Below are 27999 nucleotides of genomic sequence, written 5' to 3'. Positions count from 1 at the left end.
GTGTATCTGGCACCCCTACGCCAGGTATACAACCATTTGTTATATACCTGGCCTAGGGGTGCCAAGTATACAACAAAAAACAGGGGAGACGCAGTATTCAAAAGCAATATAAATGTATTAAGTAATCAAAAATAAGGAATCTAATCAAACCAAATAAGGAGCAAATAGATGGTGTGGAAGTCAGTTTTTATGGGTACCTTTAGTTTTTTGTAGGCCTAATTTCGGGAAGAAATCAATGAAAAATCTAAGAAATTCGATAAATTAGAAAACAAATGTGAAAGAAACGACGCGTTGTGAGCTTGTAGATCTGCCATTTTCACTAGTCTGGGTCCCCGGGTAATCATCTAACTTCTCTTCTGGGTCACAGGATAATTTGATTGGAAACCAGTGGAGTAAAGGAACCACTACATCCTTGGTATGTGGGCGCTGTAACTGGCGGTCACGGGTCTCATCTTGGCCGGGGCGCCCTGTGTGAAAGGCGCAGTGTGTCGCCCCGGGGTGGCTGGGCGGGTGGGGGGGGGATGCAGACTATTAGCGCTCAATGGGATGTGAAGGGGGAAGACGCGGCTGCGCTGTGCCACAGCTATACAGCAGCCCACCCATGAATGCCCACTGTGGTGCTCTGCTCTCCCGCTTCCTGGATTCACTTCCCCACACAAAAGGGCTCCACAATGGCGTCCCTTTGCTGCCCCGGCCGGCCCATGCACGGCAGCCCCTTGGCAGTGCTCAGAGCCCTGTGGGGGGGCAGTGGGGATGGAGGGGGGGGGTTTGTCAGTGTGGTGTTGTGTGTGTGTGTGTGTGTGTGTGGGGGGGGGGGGGGGGGGGGTCGGGAGGCCTCTACTTTAACACCATACAGCCGGTCTGCACGTGCCCAGCCCACCGCCTAGCCAGTGACCACACAAAAGGGGGGTGATGTCATGCTCAGCCAATAACAAAAGGCCTCTGGGTGGCGTGCGGCCCCCCTCCCCCTCGTCCCCTCAACCTGGCTAGCGCCAGCTTTATCCGGCCTAGCATTAATCGCATTGCATTATCCTCTTTTACTGGTGGTGGTGTCTGTGTGTGTGTGTGTGTGTGTGTGTGTGTGTGTGTGTGTGTGTGTGTGTGTGTGTGGGGGGGGGGGTTGATGGCCAGAGAGCAAGAGAATAAGGGTGATGATCTCAAACGTCCTCATTTCAAGGACCCACACATTAACATATATTTGACTGTGGCACACAGTCAAATACGACTTTAAACCGTATACTGTAGCTGTTTAATAATAGCATCTACATGCTCACAATAATGTGGTGAGCTTGTAGATGTACTATTTAAAAAAAGAAAACTGGAATATTTCCTGAAACATTTTCACTTTTCAGTTGGGGGTCCGCAGCCAAATACATTTGGTTGTTCACAAAGTTTGAGAACCAACCACTTAGGTGGACGGACAGACATGCAGACAGACAGACAGACAGACAGACAGAGATATTAACAGGTCGATTTTGAAGGTGCGGTTTACCAATGGAAATACATAAATTGGCCTCGCTCTGCGCACATTCATATTATGAAAGGCATATCGGCCCGTGTTGAACGCACTCGGCCCGTGTTGAACGCACACACATTTGGCATACCGCGTCCCTGAATATTTTAGCATTGTGGGAGTGTCCATATGTTAATTATTCTCGCTTTGCGCAATTTGCTATTAAGCCCCTTGACCTAAAGACACTCAGCGCATAACGATTAGACGTGGGTCTGACCACCTCATAAACGCAAAAAGCACTGTTTGATTTGACACTTGAGCGGCTCTGGGAAGCTGGTAGAGTGTTGCCATGTCTGTTTATTATAAGCGGCTTATTTTTCTGTAAAGTTGCTTTCTGTGTGATTGCTTTTCTTGTTTCTAAAGTGGTTATTTGGGCTTTTCTCCTAATGTTGTTTAAACCAGTGCAAAACAAGCACATTCCCATGTCAAGGATCCCCAGATGAATGCATTTGCCCAACTAAGGACAGCTAATCCAAAAATTAAATAAAAAGATTACTTTTGAAAATAGCAGATCTATACCAGCTCACAATGCATCACATTCATTCATTAAAACTATGAACTCTGACTGCAGGGGGATATATAATGATCATTATAACAATGTGCAAGAACATATTTAAAAAGAAGGAAGAAATTTATATTTGTGGACAATCAAAATATGTTTTTTTAATTTAATGTGGTGTCATTCAAATTAATCTGGATATGGCAGACTCACTATTTAGAAAATAAAAACATGGCACTTCATTTAAAATAGGTTACAGACCCCTGCTATATGCGCTTATTTTTATAGACCCATTTACTTGTTTCTATGAGACATGGCCGTTTTGCGTCTATTTAAAAAAAATGTTGAGATTAGAAACGGCCATAATTCTTTCATTTCTCAACCTTAAAAATAAATAAAAACATCTCCATAATCCGTGGGAAATGTGCTTTCATATGCTGTATCACACCCGATTCAAGTCTTCTTCAATAAAATGCTACGAGCGAACTCAGCGAAGACCATACCAGGCCACAGCATTACAGCACGCATTCAACTCATTCCTTGACTTGAATGAAATAAAATATAATAAACGTTATTTTACTGGTGTTTTTCAATAGAAACAAATAAAGAGCGTGTGTAGGCTACTGTGTGCAAGTGCAACAGTCACAGTGCATATACATGCATGCACTAGGCTATATTTCTTCCGTGTCGGGATGGTGATTGAGCTCTTCAAGTTCACAGCCCGTTTGGTCTTTCATAAAAAAACGTTGATATTAGCCTATAAACACTCATGGTTCTCTCATTTCTCAACCGTTTTATTAAATGTAAAAATCTCCATATTCCTTAGGAATCTTGCTTTCATTCGCTGTATGGTACATGGTTCTATCGTTATCGAATTAATTAATTACGCATGGATTGGCAATTTGCCAATATGCTGCTATCTACTCGCAATTCCATTCCGATCTGAAAGGTGGGTCTGTTCTTTTGAGGCATAAAGGTGACAGCATGCAGTGCAATAGGAATAATTAACCCAAATGTGACAAAGGCATGTCATGTCTTCTATGGTGCCAGCCTGAAGAAATGTCATACCACGACCCCCAAAGTGCGCATTCCGTATGTGACATCAGCTGACTGGTAAAGAGAATAGTACGGACATGTTGATTGGGTACGTCTCAAACACGCCTTAAACACACCCATGACTAATTCAAGGCCGTTTTGCGCACTCCGGGGGGTGTCAAAAGCGCTTCTTAACATGCCCAAAATTGCAATATGACATACTACACGCCCCCAGATCATAATACTGTAATTAGATTAGTAATATAGAAGTAAGTAACATAGAAGTCCTTAATCGACCCCTAAATGTGAAATAGATGTGGGAAGACAGACAGAATGGAACAGAAATCAGGAAAGACACGTATGTATAGAGACACACATTGCTGCGTAATGGAGCGGAGGCACCGCTCAAAAAGTGAGGCCTGTGTTCACTGAAGTCTCTCAGAGATCTGTCACGCACACACACGGAGAGAGAGAGAGAGAGAGAGAGAGAGAGAGAGAGAGAGAGAGAGAGAGAGAGAGAGAGAGAGAGAGAGAGAGAGAGAGAGAGAGACATATTTGCTTTCTGATTGAGCCGTGAGGTGAAGAGATAATTCAAAGAGAATCTTACACTAGCTACACAAAGCTCTAGGAGAGCCTTATCTCCGGGCTGGGGTACATGGCTTGTATTAATGCGGCACATTTTGGGGCATGCCAGCCAGATGTCAGGCCTCAGAGCATCTGAACGGGGCTTAATCTATCATTCCTTTGATCCCGGCCGGCCCTTTTGGCAGCATAGAGTCATTCATCTAGTGATACCCTCTGGGGGTGTGAAGTCTGTCGTGGCATTTCAGTGGATTGGGATGACTGCCACAAGCTGGCCTTCACAACCCACTTCATATCGTGATAAGTGATATAACCATCAGGTCAGCTTTAGCTGCATGGGCTTGAAGACGAACAGCTTGGTGGTCTATAGCTAGCTTCTGCAATAAAGGCAGAAGCTTTACAAGTAAGATTGAAAAGCTTCATAATCATTTCCATGCTGAAAATGTTTTAAATATAATTTCATAACATGAAATTGAAATATGAAATATGAAAATATTAAATAATTTGGCATTTGTCACATCCACCGTGTGCAACTTTTGTTTTTACGAAGCCAGAAATCTAGTTTTCATTCATAATGTTCCGTTCAATGAAGGAAATCACAAGTTTGAGTGCCAATTTTGTCAAGCAAAAATGTTGCAATCGTGATTCGTGACAGCCTCTAGTCGCGACGTGATATACTGTACGCAGAGGAACGGGAAACGATTCAGATGACTATGCGGAAGATTATTGCGACCATCTCAAATAATTGCGATCGGGCCATCACGAAATAGCTGTGACAGGCTTTGGACCGGTGCCTTTGGTATTTAGAGTTTGGTATAAGGTAACCGTGTACCTTTTGCTATAAGGTTGGAACAGGTGCAGCATGATAAATCATCAGACCCAGGAAGCACTGACAACTCTGCATGTACAGTCAGGCTCTGAAGTGATCAAACAGGAAGTAAAAAAAGGTGTATCGCCCCCAAAAGGAAGAAAGAAAAAAAGAAAGAAAATCCCCGTCTACATTTCCTCCATCCTGGTATTTCTGTCACCGGCCGCCTCCACGAATAGAATCGCAACAATCAGTGGCCTTATTGTGTCATCATTACTGCCACATACACACACACCGCAAAACACTCACTAAGTACTGTAGGTATACAGCCGTCAGCCTTGACTGCAGCTGGGGAGTGGATGTCACCTGCCGCCTTCCATAGCTTTGTTGAGATGTATAAGCTACCATCGTGCAACACATGTACATATATGCGCTCGCACACACACACACACACACACACACACACACACACACACACACACACACACACACAGTGCGAGTGCGTGCATGTGCACTTGCTGAACACTTCTGCGTGTGTAACTGTGCATCCATGAGGGTGTGTGTGTCTGTGCGCCCGCGCATGTGCGCACGCTTGGGTTTTCCCCCCCTTCTAAAGTTCCTTCAGTTTCACACAGCGAACTATAAATACAGGAGTTAGCATGCAGCATGCCACGGACGGACATGGAAAAAAAGGCTGTCGTATTCAGAGGAGAAGTCATGGAAAACGGGAGGATCCGATTTCAGGGCCACTGATAAAGCAATAAAGCGTACAGTAACTAACGCCCGACCGTCACCGCCAAATATAGCCGCGCACACACACTGATCTGGTGCAGGCCGGGGGTCGGATCAGAGCCAGACAAGCCCCAGACCCAGACACTACTGGAATACGGACTGGGCTCCTCACTGGCCAAATTTATGCACAGGCTGTTATTGATGCTAGTCAGTGACTGACCAAGATATGACTACTGTGCAGACCAGTGTTGTTTTCGTCGACTAAAACCAAGACGAAAAATGTTGCAAAAATGAGTTGCATGCTGAAAATAGACAATCTGCAAGCCTTGTGGGCTTGTAGATTGTCTATTTTCAGCAAGTGAAAATTACGACGGCCAAAATATACCAAATCTTGAGGCACTACGCAGTTTTTCTATGCATTCTTCTATGCATGTGATTATTTACCTTGCTTATTTTAAGTTGCTCCAAATAAGAGCATCTGCTAAATACCTAATATTGTGAAATGAAAAAGAAGAAAAGTAGTAGTAGGCAGGTAGTTTAAAATAAACAAATCAGTACTAGTACATGTCACATGCTGATAAACAATTGTGACATAATTGTGACATCTGACTTTACTAAGTCTAGAAGGTTTAAAGAGATTAAGAAAACGACAAACACCAAAAGCCCTTTTATTGCCAACTAAGTGAATATCCGTACCCCCCGCCTATGGGATATATCCGTACCCCCCGCCTATGGGACATTATATGCCAGCTACGGATATATCCGTACCCACCAACCCCTTTACACCCTATATGAAGCGGTAACCGTTAGGCCGAAAATCTGCTTTTAACATTGGTCCGGTTGCTAGGCAACGCCTCCATCACCCCCAGCACCAGGGTCTTTGCACCCGGCCCCCATGCATTTACCTCCGTTCAAAGTAGGATTAAATAACTTAAATAACTCTGGAAATAGGAGCGCTGTCCATGGCGATCGGCATCCATCCTTCGTTCGGATGTAATTTGTGATTTTGTACCGCAACGCTCCAGACATGTTAACGTTTGGGTGAGCGTGGGTTAACGTGAGCTAATGCTAATAATATCCGGTCGTCAATATGGTGGTCTCCAGGCTGGGAAACAGGAAATGAACGTGAGAAAAAATCCAAGAAAATAGCTGCTCTACAAGCTCTCAGCGCATCGCAGCGCGCCATGTTGTGAGCTTGTCGATCCGCTATATTTTCGCTAAAAGTGCCTCTTTGGGGAAATATCAGCCGTTGCCTCTCTAACGTCCCCTGCACAAGGTGACCTTACCGAGGAGGGGCCCACCCACCTTGACCTTGCCGTTGGGCTGCAGCAGCTCGGTGACAGACACCTTGTCCTGCTGCAGCCTCCTCTTCACCAGCTTGGAGCAGCACACGTTGACGGCGTTCTGCACGTGCGACGCGTTGTACTCAGAGAATGTCCGGCTGTCGATGACCAGCAGCCGGCCCGTCCCGCGCTGGATCAGCCCCGCCAGCCGTTTGATGTCCATCATGGTGCTGCGCTTGTGGCTCTGGCCTTTCTCCCCTGCCATGACCACGATGATGATGACGCCAGTCGCTCTCACCTCCTGGGGTTCAGCAGCTCAACGGTGGGTTGGTGGGATGTGAATGGGGTTTGATGGAGACAGCTGACAGAGAGGGGGAGGGGGGGGGCAGGACAGAGGTGACGAGGAAGAGGAGGAGAGGTCAGCGGAGGAAGGGGAAGGCTACCACCGGAGCGGCCGTGGCGAGGTCCATCACGGTGCCTGCGGTGAACAGAGAAGGGGGGGGGGGATAGAATATTTATTTGCTATTTGCACAAATGCATAGGAAGGAACCCTTGGAGCCGCAGCTCCCAGCATGGTCAGCATTTAAAAAGAAGGAAAATACAGACAAGACAGAAATAACGTATACATCAATACTACATGCGTATATTCTTACTATGCTCTTTAAAAAGACAAATAAAATGCGTACTTCATATTCTCACAGCTACAATACACAACAAAGATGTACTGTAAGAATCAAGAATCAAGCAGAGTTACAATTTACTCACTCATACAAAGGTACTAGCGGCCGAATGTTGGTGTAGTGTAGTATGTTCCACAAAACTGTGCTAACAACGGCAATACAAAAATACACAACATAATGCTGGATCTTAATGCAATAAAAATGAAAAATTAGGCAAGACCCACACTCCTTCTGTAAAAGCTAATTTAGCAGCAAAAAAAAAGCAGTAGGGGGATGTGTAGGGAATGTTCAGAATTGTAGGGGGGGTATTTATTATCAGCTATATAAAATGTATGGTAAGATATATACATCCAGGCCCAGGCCGTAGCGTAACGGTCTGGGCACCGGACTGGTGATCCAGTCGCGGTGTGCCGCGGGTTCGACTCCCGGACCCGACACGGCCTTTACCGCATGTCATCCCCCCATCTCTCTCCCGTTTCCTGTCAGCCTACTTTCTATCCCTTAAAAAATCAATAAAGGCGTAAGCCACAAAAAAATATCTTAAAAAAAAAAAAAGATATATACATCCATATCAAATCTGGAGTGTTGATTTAACTCTGAGATTGCATTTCTGCAGAGTTAAACAGAGTTAAATCAATCAGTGGATGATACATGATTTATTTTATATACACGCTTTTCATAAGCAATGAGATAACATCTTACTGTGCACACATATAGCAAACTCGTATAACAAAAGTGTGGCATTGGACGGTTTGTTTTGGCAGGCAGAGACATTCTAACGTGTCACTGTCACTTCTGAGATGCTGGCGGGCATTAGAGGGCACATCAAGTGCATAGCCCGACCGATAGGCGGTATCCGACTGGACCATATATCGGCCATTATTTGACCTTTTGGACTTTGTTATCGGCAGTTGTGTAGCCACTAGCCAGTGAGTCCTGATTTTTTAAAACCACTTTAAAAAATTGCAGACCTAAGCTTGTAGATCGTCCATTTTACAAAACAATAGGGCTTAAAATGGCACTATAACCTTTTTAAATGAATAAAATGCAATTTTGTCCAGTCTGTATGGTAGAATGTGTTAATACAATATAAGTCAGTATCAGTAATTGGTGGACTTGCTCTTTCAAAGATTAGGATCGTCATCAGACACAAACATGGTGGCATCGGTCGGGCTCTAATCAAGGGCATGATCACCTCTGGTCCTGCAGACAGAGTTCCGTTCCAGTCCATGCAGTCACGCTGCCAAACAACGCTGGCTGGTTGAAAACAATGCCACAATGCTTCCAGTGACGCGTGGGACATCTCAACCACGGACCCCACAGTATGCCAAGCGTGCTCGGTGACTGTGTTTTTGTATTAACAGTCTCTCGTCTTGTTGCATCAGGGCTTTGATCCTCTGGCATGTTAAAAATAACTGTATTTTTAGGACATTAAAAGCCACACAGATCTTCATCCACTGCGATTTGTTACACAACGTACAATGCTATTTTTAGACATTAAAGGCCAAACCCAGATCATCATCCACTTCATCGTCACTTCACCCTCATGCCTTCTCGTTGAAGACACAGAACTTTGAAATGGCAAATGGTTTGTTTTGTCCCTTCAGCCAACAAACTGTACTGTATATACTGCTGTATGGGGACAGCATTGTCTTTGGTGCTATGTTGTTGTGTACTATATGGTTTTGATATAGTACTATATGGTTTTGTTATGTTAGTTTTTATTTGGTTTTTATAGACATGACAAACAAGACATACATAACAACGACACATACACCAGACTGGGCAATGTATAGAAAACGAGTGGGGGGGCCTATGTGTACTATATGGTTATATACTGCTGTATGGGGACATCATTGTCTTTGGTGCTATGTTGTTGTGTACTATATATGGTTATGTGTTTTTCTGTTGGAACAGACTGTGAAGATGAATATCCCCGAGGGGAGACTGGTATTATTATTCCGGCCTGATAATATCTGAGGGAATTATCACCAAAACACAAAGGCCCGGACAAATTGAAACATGTGTGCCACAATAGAAACAAGTGTGTGTGCATGCGTTTGTTGCTTGTCTGTCTGCATGTACGCACGCACGCACGTGCGTGCATATGTGTGTGTGTGTGTGTGTGTGTGTGTGTGTGTGTGTGTGTGTTTGTGGTGGTGGTGTTGTTGTTGATGGAGGGTCTCCAGTGAGGCAGCTCTTGAAACAGGAAACTGGGAGGGGTGAGATAAATTAAGCCAGGGGAATTTGGAGAGCAGGTCTGGACACAGATGAATGGCCTGCACGGCATCCTCCTGGACTTGAGCACGCGCGTGCGAGTGTGTGTGTGTGTGTGTGTCCATGCGCACATGTGCGTGTGTGTCACAGAGATACCTCTATAAACTTGATGAACTGCCTCTTGCTATTTATCACTTGTAATCACCCACCAATCTACTCCCCTCTCCGATGCCCACGACAGCAATCACATTTAATGTGGCACACACGTGTACTCTCGCACGCATGCACGTGTACTCTCGCACACGCACACACACACACACACACACACACACACACACACACACACACACACACACACACACACACACACACACACACACACACACACACACACACACACACACACACACCTTTTTACAGCAATGTCCGTGTTAACCTATGTGACTATGTGTATGTATGTGTGACTGAGTACCAGTAGGGGCAAAAGTGGCGCTGTTGTGCCAGAAACAGAGAGAGAGAGATAGTGCTGCACTGTTGCCTGCTAGAGAGAGAGAGAGAGAGAGAGAGAGAGAGAGGTAGGGGGAGAGGGGAGAGGGGAGTTGCACCACTCAGTTCACACGGGTGTGATTTATTTTTAAATGAACTATATAACTATAACCCCAAAGCTGAAAATAGGCAATCTTTGAACTTGCACAATGAAGCATATATCTGCCATAAATCTAACCATAACCCCTAAACCTAACCTCCACAGTTAACACCCTGAGTGGCATAAACGGAGGTCTCCGTCCTATCAAATAGTTAAGCTCAGCGCTCAGGAGAATGCAATCCGTAACTGCAAATCGCTGGGCGTCCTGATTTAATGGTCCTAAATACCCCCGGGCGTTCGTGGGTGTTAATATCTAATCCTAACACCAACCTGAATCTTTTCTTAAATGCATATAAACATATAACTCCCCAAATATTTTTTTAACCATAAAAGACGGAGGAGGAGGACCAAGAAAACGATCTTCACAATGTCTAACTCTACTATACGTGTGGGGACATTTGGCTCTTACGGTACGGAAAACTCCAGTGAAGACCAAACGGAACATCAGTGGTATTTGAGAACATATACAGTAGACTAGGTGAGAGCCAGTTCACCGGTTCACCGGCCAGTTGAGAAGGTCACAATGTGAACCAAGCAACCCATGTTGTTTTATTCATCCGCATGGCACAGTAGCAGGAGCTGTGAAAAATAAATAGATCTGCTACTTTTGCGTGATGCTGTAGTATGAGCAAGTAGGGCTTTCATTTACCATGAAACACAAAATTTCAAATAAGGAGATATATTAAAACATATTCCTACTTTGTCAACCTTTTCAGATGGAAATAAGTCATTTTAAGGCTGGGCAATATGCCCGACAGATCAATATCACTACAATCACAAGGATTATTTTTTTGATTGATATGCATCAGGATATGACTTATGTTTGCAAAATCTGACAGTCAATCAAAGTGCTAGTCACTGCAGTGGATTGAAAGATTGCATGTTATTTGTTTCATCAAGCAAGAATGTTAAAGACTTTATAACAACGTTTGAGTTAAATTCGTAAGAATTGTGTATACCCTGCAAGACCCATATACTGTACATTTCTACCTGCAAATTTGTAGAGGAGATTATGTAAAAAAATAAAATAAAAAGTATGCACATTTATAATATTTATTAAAATAATAATAAAATAAAAATGTGCATTGGGGGGATATATCTTTCACAATAATAAATAAAACATGTTCTAGACATTCTAATGATCACAAAAACATATATTACAGTTATTTTACTTGTATCATCACATAATGATGATACAATTCCACTGATAATAAATGATAACATTAATGTTTTTGAGTGACACCAAATGATTGTTCTATGAAGCAGAAATGATCCTTTATTCCTTTACTATAGTATACTGCATCATTGCATAGAATTCATGCCTGTCAAATCCATTAGATAAAAGGAGCCTGATGACCACAACAAAGAGAAGGAAGAGGAAGGCCAGAGGTGGAAATAGTCTGTCGGGTGGAAACCTCACATGTCCAAACCTGTTACTTTTCCGGAATCAAAACGCGTTGCTTCGCCATTTCAAACTTACTGCTATACTTTAGATGCTTTTGTGTGACTCTGTAGTAATATGGGGCTAGGGCTGTTAATTCACGATAAAAACACAAAAAGTTGAAATGTGGAGATAGGAGGTTTTCTGCCCGACAGCAACGAAATAGCATAATAGTGCACAAGAAAAGACATGATTGTGCTCTGATGAACAGGCTTCACTACAGTACGACGTGCTACACATGAAGAACATGCAGAGAACAACAACTGTCTGTGATGGAGAAGAACAACAACATTTACTACAGCACAGCAACAGTGAGTAGGTGGGTGAGCTAAGAGAGAGAGAGAGAGAGAGAGAGAGAGAGAGAGAGAGAGAGAGAGAGAGAGAGAGAGCCATCCATGGTCAGTGTTTTCATGGGAAGGAGTCGAGCACTGCTCCCTAACCTTTGACCCCCGCGACACTGGTCGAGGGAGGTGGGGGGGGGGGGAGAGTGTGTGTATGTGTGTGTGTTATTCAATGAGGATCTCTCCTCCGCCTAGCAACACAACCCGCTTCAAGGCCGAAGCGGGCAGGCGAGATAACCATGGAGATGAAGCAGAAACCAAATGACATGAAGACACCACTCCACACAGAAAGAGAGAGAGACAGAGAGACAGAGATAGGCAGATAACTTGTAATTACTAATTTCCCATGATTGTGATGTTTGAGTATTTTCTTATCTTTAAGGACAAAAACAACCCCATGTACATAAATAGATACACATACAGTGTAATATATTGTATATCATATTTAGTATAGGCTAAGGCAGGGGTTCTCAACCTGGGGGGGGGTCGCGACCCCCAGGTTTCTTTTATATATAGTTTTGGCAACTGAATGGCTGGAAAATGGAAATTAAGAGTTTACATAAAGTAAATAGTTTATGATCATTATACGAATGATTATATTCGGTTTCAGTATTTATTTATGATGTATTTTCTGTATTATTAAGGTTATTATAGCGGCCAATTTGTATTGGGGGTGGGGAGGGGGGCAGGGCGGGGCAGGGGTCGCGAGACATGGCCAAAGCATTTCCGAGGGTCCCCAGCCAAAAACTTTGAGAACCCCTGGGCTAAGGCACACAGCTTTTACCTTCTACTTAATCCTCTTGCTATTCTAAATTATATCTTTGCTATTGTTGTTAGTGCTGCTATGTTGATGAACCGACAAAGAAATGACAGCTTTTACTTGTATACTGTCACAGTAGCAGAATGACTGAACCCAAATGCAGAGGCAGAGAGCAGGAAGGTTCAAATTCATTGATTTATTAAATTAAATGAGGTCAGGCTTACAAAAGTTAGCAGTAGATGCATGCAGAGAAAAATCAGGAATGCCAAAAAATGAAACTCTTCAAAAACACTTATAATCATGATCATATTGTGTACTGCCTGATCTGTAGCATATATACTTTATAGTTAGGCTACGAGAGACATCTCAGACAGCAAGGTCAGCCTTGCTGCAGTAGGCACGTTATTATGTCTCATATCTTGTCACGTCGTTATGATCCAGCACTATATATGTTCCCGTTTGTGTAATAAACTTTGTGCGTGATACTGTCTCGTGTCCCGTTATTTGTTCTCTACAAATCGTAGAGAACACAGTCGTCGTACCAAAGGAATAATTCAACTGGATTATCACACACCACCCAGAATGCACACACACTACTGGTCTGCCAGAACCAGACGAGGGTCCAATTAGAGTTTACAGCAAACACAAAGGCATAAACAAAGTCCAAACCTTTCAAAGGCACCCATGCAGTAAAGTCCAAAAACGCCAAACACTAGAGTACAGCAAGGAACCAGAAACTTCAAGAGCTCAGGGACAACAGAGTAGCGCACCGGACATTGGCTTCTGTCCTGACAGTGTGTGTGTGTGTGTGTGTGTGTGTGTGTGTGTGTGTGTGTGTGTGTGTGTGTGTGTGTGTGTGTGTGTGTGTGTGTGTGTGTGTGAGAAATGAGTCCAGTATTTATAGGTGGAGGGTTGATTGTAGCAGTGTTCACAGGTTTGTATAGGGCTGGGCTGATCCAGGTGCAATGGGAAGTGGGAGTGGCCGAAGTGGAAAGACAGACAGAACGGAGAGATACAGAAAGAGAGAAATGGACAGGCAGAGAGCCAGACCATGACTGTATACGAGATGTAACAATTGAATCGTAACAATTTGTGTGCATCATCCGATCATCGCACTTACAGACTCAACAGGGGGTCCAGGATCCCTATTGGGTCCTCAGAGTTAATACAGGGGAGCCGCCAAATCTATGTATGATAAGAGTCTTTTTTCTTTTCTTTAGCCCCTCAAATGCCTGGCTTTTGAAATTACGGCATATGGCAGCCAAGTCTATGGACTTTTAATGTTTATTCAGGGCAGCAGTTAAACAAACTTTGACGACGTGCAACGTCATGTAGCCAGTATTATGTATAAATATATCTTGTGATTGGTTTCGTTTTATACAATAACACGCTGCATTCATGTCTCCTACCATAGATAGTGTTTTATACAATAACACGCTGCATTCATGTCTCCTACCGTAGATAGTGTTTTATACAATAACACGCTGCATTCATGTCTCCTACCATAGATAGTGTTTTATACAATAACACGCTGCATTCATGTCTCCTACCGTAGATAGTGTTTTATACAATAACACACTGCATTCATGTCTCCTACCATAGATAGTGTTTTATACAATAACACGCTGCATTCATGTCTCCTACCGTAGATAGTGTTTTATACAATAACACGCTGCATTCATGTCTCCTACCGTAGATAGTGTTTTATACAATAACACGCTGCATTCATGTCTCCTATAACGTATAGTGGTAGTGAATCTGCAAGGAATGAAAGTCTCACAAGTGTGATTTTTAGATTAACGACATGAACTCTATGATCCCTATTCTGGGAAAACACCCCCAGGACGTGTTGTGTTGGATCGGCTATTTCTGGCAAAGCGGTTTGTTGTGGGGTTGGGGCGGTGGGGGCAAGTACAGACTACAGAGCCAAAGGTCAAGTTTACAAAGTATTGAGGGTTGGCGGCCATTAAACACGGACAAGACACAAGACATGTTGTATGCATGTTGCAACAGTGTGAGTGAGGCCTAAGAGGTCCTTAGCCTGAATTGTTTTTAAACACCCCTGCTATAAGGCTTAAGATCTGCTATGGCGGACGATCGACCAGGCCCACAACATTAGAAATGCATACATTTGGGTGCTACCTGGCAACCTGCCTGATGCAAGTGCACACCGTCGCGAGAATATGAAGGCAAATCTCAAATAGATGGGAGGAAAGCATAATGACCCAACATGGCAGCAAACGCCCCGCGAACACAGGGAGATTCCTGCTGCATCACAACCACAACACACAGCGGGCCCACATGTTGTCCACAAACACAGCATCAAAACAATAGGCTTACAATCATATTGTACGCCTACTGTATATGGGCTCTATCAAAACACACCTCAAAGTCAACGGGTGAAGGCCTTGCCGCGTGCACCGTGGAATCATAACAACATCTAATGAGGTCACAGTAACACACAAAAAGAAAAACCACACGGACAAATACAGCTCAATCTACAGTAGTTTGTATGAGGATTGTACGCGGTTGCAATCCTGGCAAAACAAAACAAAACACTTGCGAGCCCGCCCGCAGCCAACGCGTTATATATAAGGCATACTGACATAGTGACAGACTTTAGTCGTGACGTGCAAAAAGGCGTTGAGCGAGCGCCAAGTCAGCAGCGAGCGGCACAGCGAGATATGTCAGACTCACTATAGCGCATCGTTCTATACCGCTGACAGACCTGCTGGCCCTGCGCGGTTCTCTACGCTCCATTGTTTACCTCTATGTGGTGTTGCAGAACGCCTCAGTCAAGCAGAGCATCATCACAGTGCCCAGGGATGCAATCATCTCCGTCTCTCTGCTGTCCGCTGTGTACTGAGCACATCCTCTGACGCTGCATATGTCTAATGGCGACCGAGTCTGCTCTCCCACTCTCTCTCTTCCTCTGTGTGTCCCTCCTTCTCTCTATCATCCTCGTTCTGTGTGTGTGTGTGTTGTGCGGGGACCAGGGATGGGGAGGGGAGGGGAGCGTGTGCCTGGTGGTGGTGCGTGGTGAAGGGAGAGCAGGGGATAAGGGTGCTCAGCATATAATATAATGCTGCTCCCTCTGACTGCAACACACCTCATCTCACAACAAGGCAAGCCCTTTAGCTCAGCTGCTCAGTATGTACCGCATCCGCTGTACTGTGGTTTGACAGAAAGGAACAAAGACAGATAGAGGAGGGAGGAGAGAGAGAGAGAGAGAGAGAGAGAGAGAGAGAGAGAGAGACCAACCCTTTCAGCATCCTTACTCAGCATAATAAAAACCTATCTCCTGCATCCCTTCCGCATCATCCAGGAAGGAATACTATGGAGGGAAAACAACCCCCCCCCCACACACACACACACACACACACTCACACTAAAATAGCCAGCAGCAGCTCAGCATGAGGCTCTCTCACACAAGAGTGTGAAACAAAGATAGAGAGAGAGAGAGAGAGAGAGAGAGAGAGAGAGAGAGAGAGATTGTGCAAGAGCTGAAGCAGATTCTGCCGTTGCCATGGAAACAGCGTGGCCGGGGTGAGCCGAGGGGCAGGGAGGGTTGCACCACACACACACACACACTCACACGCACGCACGCACGCACACAGTTTTAACTCCACTTTTCACTTTTTTGTTGTTGTAAATGAACGCCAAACTTGATCATACTACAGTGTCCGCAAACGTTTTTGGCCGTGCACCCCCCGTTACCTCCTGACCTAGCTGATGCACCCCCCAACGCTCAGTCTCGTAATTGTATTTGTCCGAAAATTATATTTTTTTAAATATAATTATGGCAAATAATCACAGAATGTCATTGCACTGCTGTATACTCCCGCAGCTGCTCTATACATCTCCTTACAACAGTGGTTTATGGATTTCGCCTGTGTTAAATAACACCATAAAACCGTTATTAACCTTTTCATGTCACGCAGGGGTTCTCAACGTTTTTGGCTGGGGACCCCCGGAAATGCTTTGGCCATGTCTTGCGACCCCCACCTTGCCCCCCTCCACACCACCAATACAAATTGACCGCTGCAATAACCTTAATAATAGAGAAAATACATCATAAATAAATACTGAAACCAGATATAATCATTAAGGAAAGTTTATGCATGCATGTGTACTATGTAAACTCTACATTTCCATTTCCAGCCATTCAGTTGCAAAAAAATATATATATTTTTTTTTAATCATCTGGGGACCCCCCAAAATAATTTCGGGACCCTGCCCTAGAGGGCGTTCGCACACCACAAAGGTTGCATACACCAGTTTGGGAACTTTACTATTGTAACTCCCTCCTTACTGGCCTACAGGCATGTGCACTTAAGCCTCTCCAACTGATCCAAAATGCTACAGCTCGCTTGGTCTCGCTTGGTCCAAAATTCTCACACGTCTCCTCCCTTCTGCGCTCCCTCCATTGGCTCCCGGTTGCTGCCCGCACAGAATACAAAACTCTGATGCTGGCATTCAAAGCAACCAAAGGTATGGCTCCCCCATATCTTGTACAGTATGATCGAACCCTACAAACCCTCCTGCGCACTCAGATCAGCCAACGCAGGGAAGCTGGAGGTACCTTCACTAAAAACGCCGGGACACCGCTCCACACGTCTCAAACTCTTCTCCCTTCTGGCTCCAAAACTATGGAATGCACTTCCCATTAAAATCAGAACTGCAGCCTCACTCCCAATCCTCCGCCGTAGTCTGAAAACCCACCTTTTCAGACTCCATCATGGCCCGCCCTGTAGCACTTGCCCTAGCCCCTTAGATAGCACTTTATGTAGACTTAGATAGCATTTTATACAGACTCATAGCATGTTACGTATACAGCACTAGAATTACATTTTATGTAGTCATAGCACTTTATAGTAGGCTACATATGTATAGTATAGTATGTTTAGTTTATAGTTTCATTATATAGATACTCCACTGTTACATTCTTAGCTTATGCATGTTTCATGATAACTACTTTTTATGTATGCGATGTATTGCCAATATGCTTTTTGTTATTGCTTAATGTAAGTCGCTCTGGATTAAGAGCGTCTGCTAAATGCCTAAATTGTAAATTGTAATTTGTAATGTTCATTAATATGCATTGTCCCGTCGAAATAAACAAATAGAAGACCTAGTATTTTGTCATGCACAGCACAGCGGAAATGTAATTGTTGAATCATTCTAACAGGAGGAGAAGGTGGTGCAGACTGTTGATGACACTCCATTCTTATAATGAAAATAAACATTACCCACTTCAGCCCTATATATATTTCGGCCATTTGAAAAAAGCAGATCTGCTATTTTGAAGTATTTTCACATTTTTATACATTGTATACAATTGAAAACTTGAAATGGGACATTCTGTATAATGAATACTTTCTATTTTTGGTACATTAATTACATTTTGATTCCAATACTATTGTAACAGAGTATTTCTATATTGCAGTATTGATACTTAAGTAAAGAATGTTGATTACTTTTTTCCACCACTCCACAGTTTGCATTATAAGGGTCAGATTCTACGGTATCTGGCTACCCACACAGCTCTCACCTGTTCCTTCACAACGAGCCTGCGTGGTCTAAATGTGTTCCCCGCCCAAAATAGTTTGTTGTATCCAGTGCGTGACGTCGCCGTGTTCCAGAGAACAAACTAGAAAAAGTGCCCTTCTGGGCAAAGGTCTCCACCAGGAGGATAGGAGTGTGTGATGTTTGGCAAAATGTTTAGGAGTAATATAAACATGTTTTGTGTGTGTGTGTGTGTGTGTGTGTGTGTGTGTGTGTGTGTGTGTGTGTGTGTGTGTATGTGTGTGTGACGCGACTTGGCACCACTATGACACTGATTTGAAAACTGTCAAGTGGCATTTCTTCCTCAGCCTAGTGGGAATATGCATGCACAGTTTCACCGCAATTGGACACTGCGTTGAGGAGTTGTGGCGATTTGTACAAAACGGCCAATCAGGATGGATTATGTGAAATCAAATGACTCTGGATGTGAATTCCAGGCAAAGGTTTTCCTTGGTCTCTAGGGAGTGTGCATACAAAGTTTTACACAGATCCGTGCAGTTGGAGGTAAAAACACTAATTGGCCAGTTATAGCGCCACCATGAGGCTGAGTTGAAAATGTTCCAGTGGCATTTCTTCCTCAGCCTAGTGGGAATGTGCGTGCACAATTTCACGGAAATCACACGATGTTTTGCGGCATTTTGTTTGAAACCGTGCACTCCTGCAAACTTCTTAGCCAATCAGGATGGAGTCTGAGAAATCTGAAAGACCCGTTTCATTGAATGGCTCTAGACTAGAGACTGTGTACCAATTTGCGTGATGATTGGACAAAATCTGTAGTTGTACTGTCCAATAAATTGTTTTGCACAAAGAGGCCTCCTGGTGGCTCTATATAAGAGGCCAATGTGAAAACCTTGGGGCAGAGGTTCAGCTGTGGCATTCAGGGAGTGTGTGTGCCGAGTATGGCTGTGATCAAGCCAACAAGCCATCCACGGACGCACGCACGCACACACACACACAAACGGACGGACGGAGTGCAAAACATACTCTCCATGACTTCGACAGTCTCATCCTGCTCTGAATTGAATAACCTCACAGAACAGCAAGCTGAAGGCAACTCTATAAATTCTATATATAGCCTGTCGACTCATGCCATGGTGTTGTTCGGTGAAAATAACTGACTTCTTAACCGTTAAGTGGGCCGCGTTGAGCGGCACGTTTATGTGAATAAGCACAGACCTTTTTTCACAGCAGACATTTACTTTACATGTCCTAGATCTGTGCTTCTCAACGTGGGGTCAGGGGACCCCCAGGTGTCCCTGGCTGAGGGCGTTCCAGTGGGTCCCCGGTTAAACCACATGGACCCTTAAAGGAGAATACCCTTATTTGTAGTTGTTATGTCCCCACCAAAGAGGTCCAGGTGTTATTTTGTGCAAAAGTGCATGGCTATTTCCCCTACCATAAGCCCTCATTGAATTGAATGGGGCATTGGGGTGTTCATTCGCTTATTTCCATTGCTCAAAAATATTTTTTTTGCATATATCCTCACCTTCATAATGTAAATTGAATCCCAGGCGGCGCACATTACTACTTATTTCGATGGAAATAAACGAATTAGCACAAAAACCAAACCCCCATTGAGGGCGTATGGTAGGGGAAATAGCCAATACTGCACGTTTGCACAAAATAACACCTGGACCTCTTTGGTGGGGACAACAACTACAACTACAAATAAAGGTAGCCTTCTAGTATGGAATTCTCCTTTAAGGATCTGTGTGAGAGTACAAATAGAACCAAATGGGAGCCTTGTGATGCACACACAGATCCGACACACCAAAGGTCCGACATGCGGAAACAATGGTCGGTCGGACATGCGGTCCAACATGCGTTGCTCCCGTGCTTGCGGTTATGGTTAGTTTAGGGTTTGAGGTATAGGTTGTCATTCTAATGACAGTCGGACCAATAGTATGTCGGAAACTAAAGCCTGTACCCGGACCCTTAACGTACAGGATTTAACCACCCGATGTACTATGAATCACCTCATTCCATGGAAACTGCTGTACAGTTAACATGCAGTTACACGGGGTCATCCATATGTTCCCCAGGTTCTTAATCCACAAAACGAACGTAATTTGTATTGTTGACCTATTTCTAAAATATTAGCGTGACTTTCGTTCAACTTTGACCCCTCCATAACATGGAACTATTCTTTGGGCGTAGTGATATGGACACAAAAAACATAGTTCTGTGTGATAGAGGGGTAAAAAAGAACGAAAGTTGCACTAATATTTTAGAAATAGGTCAACAATACAAATGACGTTAGTTTTGTGGATTAAATTACCTTTACTGCGTGGCCCCAGTGCCCCCCACAAAATGACCGGAACTACTTGATATTTCACTAAAACCAGAGCAGAACTCCCACCACGGGACTCTGGCACTCAATTAATATTAATGGCAATACATATGGCAAGTATTTCATACAACTTAAGTTCAAAAAATCTGAAATATCCCTTTAACCCAACCAAACCTGTGCCTAAATCTAATCATCTCTATTATACATCATGGGTGTTGTCCTGCAAAAATGAGTGATACCTAAAAGATAATGAGATCCCCAGATAATGTAATTATTCGGCGGACAGCAGTGGTCTGCTGCTGTGAAAGAAAATATCTATTATGCTTAAAGCTGCACAAATGAGCTCTATCACGATTCACGACAGCCGCGTTTTCAACGTGTGTATAATGTGGCCGACCGTGGACCCCAACCTGAAAATATGTTGGACCAGGGGGATCCTCATAAGAGAACATTTGTGTAAAAGATAAATTATAAATGATTCCAAATGATAAACTAGCAGATATTATCTGCTAGTTTTTCATTTGGAATCATTACGATTTTTTCTCTTCTTCGTGGCACAAAACATTTTCAGTTGGGGGTCCGCGGCCAAATACATATCGGGGGTCCTAGGCACGAAAAGGTTTGAGAAATACAACTACTTGAGAAATACACTCTTGGGTGCACCGACATGGTCCTTTTTTCACCAGATATTTCTACAATAGCGTGTGTTACCAATGATGCTAATGAAGGCTCTGTTCCATTCTGGTCAGAGTAGTGCTGATATTCTTGTTGGCTAACTGGAAACGCTGCTACAATGCAGAGTTATGGGAGTCCTTGAAACAAAAAGGTTTGAGAACCACTGTGCTACACTAGACGGAAAATACTGTCCACGACCACGATAACACTTGCCAAGGAAGTAAGTAAGAAGAGGCCCAATTTCTTTCCAATATGGCTGTATTCACAGCATGTGTGCGCTGTTCATCCCGGTGTGAGATTCATACAGTCAGGTACAGTGTTATCAGTGCTGAGTGATAACATTGAAATACCATGTATTATACTACCTAGGCCAAACAAGTTTAGAACAGAAAGAGAGGAAACAGTGTTCATTCAAATAAATCATGCACAGGGTCCAACTGGCTTTTCTGTATGGCTGTGTTACACTCTTTCATTGTTGTCGGGCAGAAACCGCTTATCTCCATATTTTAACCTTTTGTGTATTTATTTTATTTTCATAAATTAACACCATACTTGATCATACTAACAGCATCACACAAAATAGCAAATATACAAGCTTGAAACGCAGAGCTTGCAGTTCTGCTATACCTTTGCAGGGGTTAAAGTCAGTTGAGAGTTGATAACAAAACAAAAAGCAACCCTAAGTCTTTTGTACTGTCAAATATAATGTCAATGAGACAAAGTTGGAGGAAGTAACCTTATCTCTGCAGGAGTGGATATAATCCGCCACCAGAAGACATACCCACCCCGGCTGTTCTACAAAACCTATGAGCTAACTGAAGCATGAGGGATTCACCTCAATGATGCCATATCGCACGGTGGGGAGAAAGGCAAACACAAAGAGATCAACTGGAGGACACCCAGCACTGAGGTAATATCATCCAGGTTATTCATTAACCCCCGTGCATAACGTCATCCATCTGTAGTGGCCATGCACGGCCTTCCCACTACTAGAGCTGAGAGAAGACTCTGGGTCTCACACTACGAGAGGAGAGGCATGGGAACCGTTTGCTACACAATAAACAATAACGTGTCAGACAGCCACCACCTCATAGCGCTCTCCCCTTTCTCTTTCCCATCATCTCCCTGACTATCTCTTCTCTCTCTCTCTCTCTCTCTCTCTCAAAAGCAGTGGTTCTCAAACATTGTAATGTCAAAGAGCCAAATTGATATAAATTTTTCTGCGAAGCCGGACCCCAATCTGAAAGGATTTCGTGCAAAAAGAAAGGAGAAGGGAGATACCTGCAGCCTGCAGGCTTCTATTCTGGCCTTCAGGCTCAGCTACTCCACTACGCCTGCATTAAAGGAGCACTTTAACCGCCATTTTCAACCATACATTCATAATGATTGGTCCTCACTAATGCTCATTAAGATCTATTCGTCTATTCATTCTGTATTTCATTAGTGGGCTATGGACCGTTCAGACACCTGCCTACCAATGACATCATCATCTGGGGATTCCGAGTGAATATAAACTACAGCCTTTATCTTCCTGGAAAGTGAGGGGCGCTCTTATCGTACATCATGCATCTCATACTGGCCAATCAAAATGCTGCTATAAATTTACGTCATATTTGGCAGACATTTGACCTAATTTCTCCTTTACTTGTCGATGGCAAATATGAGACATGTGGGGACAAAAGCTGTATATGTGATTGGTTAGCTGATTTACTCGTCCACATAATTATGACGTAAATTTTCCCTTCATTGTCAATGGCATTTAATGTTTGTTGCCACAAATTTACGTAATATTTGACGGACATATGACCTAATTTCTGCTTTTATTGTCAATGGCAAATATGAAAAGTGTGGGGACAAAAGCTGTATATAGGAGGGGCTAGCGCACCTCAAAAATCACACCCGTGTGAAGTGAGGGGCGCTCTTTTCATCGTACATCATCATGACGTAACATGTCGATTTGCACAGACACATATGGTGTAAAACCGTAAATTCTCCTTTCATTGTCAATGGGATTTAATGTTTGTGTTGGCACAAATAGCCGATTTGCTCACACACAAACCTGCCTACCAATGATTCACTGGCAGACAGACAGATGTTTCTGAACTGTCCACAGAAGACAGAAAGCATTAGTGAGGACTACAGTAATTATATGAAGATAGTTTGAAAATGGGTGAACTGGTCCTTTAAGAGATGATAGAAATCCAAACTATAGCATGTAGCTTATCTCAGTTTGATAGTTTCTTGTGATTCGTAGCATGGCCTGCCCTATTTGCTAACGTGACCCTGTTTTCTGCCCCACTAATGGAGGGGCTGGAAGGAGCGCCGCGGCTTGTTATTGGGTGAGACGGACCGTCAGTATAGGGTATGGAGCGCTCCGCTGTGTTCATTGTAGAGGGGACGAGGATTTACTATTCCATGCCTATCGGTCGTAACACAAGGCTGAGTTGGCTCAAGAGAACTTCGCAATGTTCGACACGGCAACTTGCTCGCTTTAGCTTGCTCGGTGCTGTATCTCGTGGCTCAAGTTCGCTTGAGACGGCGTCCCTGTCGCGGTCTAAAACTATAGGGGTCAAGTCCCTCCTTTCGAGGGGCAGAATACTGTGTTGCTGTGCTGACATGAGGCACCATGAGCTACACAGAGGAAGCACAAACACAGGTCACCTCAATACTATAGAGGTGCTTTAAGTTGTGGCGGGATGGACAAACATGACTAACAAGCACAAGTTCATTGCACAAAATGATATATGGTGAAGGGGGGGGGGGACCATGGGAATGGAAGGAAACAAGTCCCCATTACCTTTTAGTGTTATCCTTTTAGCCTTATCACTGTACCATGTGCTGTTTACACATTGTCTGACCAATAAAGTATTGAGTCAATCAATCAATAGAGAGACAAGTCACTTAGACTTTCATACAGCATGTCATACACTTCTCTGTATCTATTGTTTTAAACGACTTGTTCCCAAACACTGGGTCGGGACCTACTTTTCGGTCACGGACCCATTTTTATTTGCTGCGAGTAAATATGCCTTTATTCGTTTTGTTTTGTTTTAAGGATCAGAATTTTTTTCTTCCAAAAAAAGATCTAAGAAATTCCATGAACTTGAAAATTTGTAAGAAGTAGGCTAAGTGAAGAATAGCAGATCTACAATCTCGACCTAAAACGCTTTTTTGGGAACCAGTGTTTTAAACAATTAGTAGCCTAATGACAAAACAACAATTATAATAAGTAGACTATATATACTTTATCTACCATTCTCAGTATTACTATGTATGCCTATCAGCTTGTATTGTTACTGTGTGGTGGCCAGGCTGGTACACATGCGAGACAAAAATAACTATATGCAACATAACCTGTGCTATGTAAATTTTTATATCGATTTGTGGTAAGCCTGCTTTTTTTTATATTGCGGTGAATTCTATATTCTATTAATTTCAATAAATTAATAGAAAATTCAAATTATCCTCATGGTGTTGGCTTACAAACCGTGACCCATTAAGTGTGTTAGACTCTAGCTTCTAATTACATAAAAAAAACGGATACAAAATGAAATGAAATAAACAATATGCACGAATAGCAAATCATGCTGCTTCATTGAAATACGTTGGGAGATATACCCTATACAATATAGGGCCTATGCACGGATATCAATGAAATCATGCTTTGTTGAAATAAAGCATGGAGATATTGCCTATATAATTCACTAATTCAGAGAGTGAGTATTATTATTCAGACCAAAAGCAGAGATGATGAGCACACATAACATAAATAATATAGACGTTATATCAAAAATCATGGCAATGCAGGGCCAGATAATAACAACAATGCCTCATGGCTGAGCAGAAACGCCACGGAGGGAGGGAGGGATGAGCTCTGTACACGCACTGGAATAAAGCACCACAGATTGGGTTGGGAATAAGAATAGCACACAAGAAGAACACCACAGATAATACGCACAGCATAATATAGCCTGCAAAGCAGCCTATGGCCGAAAATAGAGATATTTGAACCGCAGATTAATTTGTTGTTGTGTGACGTTTAAGATGTCAGCGTGCGAAAAAACAGGGGGGAGGGGGGAGGTAATGCACACATGCACCCAATTGACACAAATTGCAATGCGATAAAAGCAACATTAAAATAAAAATAAAAACCGCTTTGATATATGAACCTACCTTTAAAATGAGAACGCGACGAGACGAGACGCTGTTTGTTTGTTTGTTGAGAGAATGAACCGTCAGTGTTCTTGTATCAAGCGCTGATTTGGAGGTTTAAATTCCCATTATAAATAAAGGCGGAGGGGAGAGAGACGCGCGCACGGTGGAATGCGCACTGAACTGATGGGTTGACGGTGACAGACTAGCGGCGGAGAGCAGAGGACAGATCTACAAGATCTACAACGCTTCGCTTTGCGACGCGTTGTGAGCTTGTAGATCTGTTCTTTTCGGCCAGCGAGTAATAATAAACGAGGCTATATAGCCGCCTCTGCTAGACCGTGTATTATGTAATAAAGCTACAAGCATCTGAGAGAGGGGGGAACACTATTTGACGGGTCACTTTTCTAATCGATACGCGCTCACACACGAACACGCGCGCGCGCGCGCAAACACACGCACACACACACACACACACACACACACACACACACACACACACACACACACACACACTCACCTCTTGTCTCTCCTCTTCGCCGGCTTTTTTGTTAGCGCATGCCTTGTTGTGTTCAGCTGTCCTCCATGCTCCATGTGTGTGTGACAGCTAGCGTTTCTCCTTGACACTCATATATAATACACACGCAATGCAACGGGGAAGGCAGGCAGCGAAGGGGATGGTCACTTCAGTGTTTACTTGTCAGTTGTCATGGGGGGTCGAGGGGGACACAACACTCACTACTACTCAGTAGCCAACTCTACACAGCTGACACTACTGTCACTCACTGCGCATGGTGTGTAAAGTAACTCAAGTGAATTTACGTAGTAGCCTACTGGTAGCCAGCCTATATAGCCCCTAGTACTTTCTATTTTTTGTACTTTAAAATTAAGTTGTACATTTTTATATCATACTTCCCCAGAGGCTATACTTTTACTCAAGTCAATTTTGAATTGACACAAGTAAAAAGGACAGTAGAGTACTAGACCTATTGATACTTTTACTTAAAGTTAACAAAAGTGTAGCCTACTTCCACCAGAAGTCAGAAACCCTACTCTACGCTGACACTACTGTCTACTGTCACTGTGCAGCAGAGGAGATCAAAGTGATGTGGTGGGGCCACTGGGCTCTGTCACTGCTCACCTATGCTGCTCACTGGTGGACGCTTGATTTCTAGGATAGAAAGCACATTTGTAGGCCTACCTTTTTTTTGTAGCCTACTTTTTTTTCACAATATAAAAACTTCCTTTTTGGGTGGTTGGTTGGTGGGGGGGGTATTTATCGAAATAGTTTCGGAAATCTGTCTCAAAAGAGAGACTGCAAAGTGCAAACCCCCGAACAATTGCTGCTGTTTCAAAAAGCTTTATCGACCTATCCTATTATACCAAGTAGCATACCCTCACCATTGACCTATCAGAAAGCATTATACCAAGTAGCATGCCCTCACCATCGACCTATCAGAAAGCATTATACCAAGTAGCATACCCTCACCATGAACATGTACATAACATTATAAAGGCCTAATAACTGCCATTTCCCCCCCATGTTGCAATGTGAGCTCTGTTTAGTACACAGTGGGCTAACTAGAATAGGCCTACTTTCCATAGTTTATTTCATTATGTGTTTGACCCTTGCTTTGACAATGTAAAACGTGTGTTTTCTCACGCTAATAATAAAGGCTCATTTGAATTTTGAATTGAACATTTAATTGAATTGGTTTTAGTGTCTCTAGGATAGATTAGCACACAACACATGCTAGGCTACGGCATATCAGCTAGCAGGAGAGAGAGAGGGGGAGAGAGATGCACTTTAGCACTTAACATGAACTAAAGGATGAGGTCATGGTTCAGAAGGGAGAGAAAAAAATCCAGCCTGACGTCAACGTCAGCCAATCGGAAGCGGTGGCTCAGGGGTTAGTTGACGTCAGCCTTCTGATCCGTAGATTAAAGGGTGCTGTCTCTTAAAGGAGACGCGCGCACATTTTTACCATAACTATGATTTTTACTGACTGATAATTCCAACATTCAACATTCCAAGATTTATTTCGTAGAATCGTAGTAATATGCCTATAACTTTACCGATATGATAGGTAGACGGTAGACCTACCTACACACGATTAAAATTCCACTCCTCGATATTGTAGCAATAAGATTAAAAAAAAGAAAAGAATAGCAATAAAGTCACAATAATATTCATAGGCTAATCTGAGTACTAATAGATAACTACGTCATAATAATGGTGTGTGTGTGTGTGTGTGTGTGTGTGTGTGTGTGTGTGTGTGGGTGTACGTGTATGTGTGTGTGTGCGTGCGTGTGCGCGCGCGCGCAATCATGCCATTGTGCCCAGTGTGAGATCTGGGACGCTAATAGTCACTTGAAAACATACTGTTGTATATAGCGTCACCTAGTGGTGGTCGTATGTAACTACATGTTGTAGTGCTTCAAGAAATGTTTGCAGGTGTCAGATATATAAATGTATAGTTACATACTTAAAGTTACATTACATCACGCACACGCCAAAAAAAGAAGACAAAAGACAGAGGCACAGGCTCATGAAAATCTACTTTAATTTTGGATGCAAAAACTCACAACTTAAAGCAATACTATAGCAGAGGAGAGGAATACTGATTGCTGGTTGATTGTATGACTTTGTATGTCGGACTGTCATCTCCACTTTCATCACCTGAACAACAGGTTTAGTAAGAGAGAGAAAAATATATATATAAATGGACTCACAAACTCAGTGAACATTATCAGCTCGCTAATGTCAACCGGTTTGGGTC

At 43.3% G+C, this 27999-nt stretch overlaps 1 protein-coding gene across 4 annotated transcripts in view; it reads right to left on the bottom strand.

Moving 5' to 3' along the window:
• Window positions 1-25844, bottom strand: part of dusp8a (dual specificity phosphatase 8a) — a 103170-nt gene extending 77326 nt beyond the window's left edge. For 2 of the 4 annotated variants that reach the window (XR_014569156.1, XM_083763339.1), the window contains exons 1-2: window positions 25740-25844; window positions 6475-6930 (exon numbers count right to left, since the gene is read on the bottom strand). Coding sequence is in view for 3 of the 4 variants with exons in the window: in XM_083763339.1 (XP_083619465.1) it covers window positions 6475-6717 (243 nt within the window). In the remaining variant the exon portion in view is untranslated. Of the gene's footprint in view, window positions 1-6474; window positions 6931-25240; window positions 25311-25729 lie in introns of those variants that run through there. The other 2 variants (XM_083763340.1, XM_083763341.1) reach the window with 2 other exon arrangements.
• Window positions 25845-27999: the final 2155 nt, after the last annotated feature.

This window comes from Protomyctophum parallelum (genome assembly GCF_964188405.1).
Source record: "Protomyctophum parallelum genome assembly, chromosome: 4".
Classification (NCBI taxonomy): Eukaryota; Metazoa; Chordata; class Actinopteri; order Myctophiformes; family Myctophidae; genus Protomyctophum; species Protomyctophum parallelum.
The sequence above is the reverse complement of the archived record's forward strand: the minus strand, read 5'-3'. Positions and strand labels throughout refer to the sequence as shown.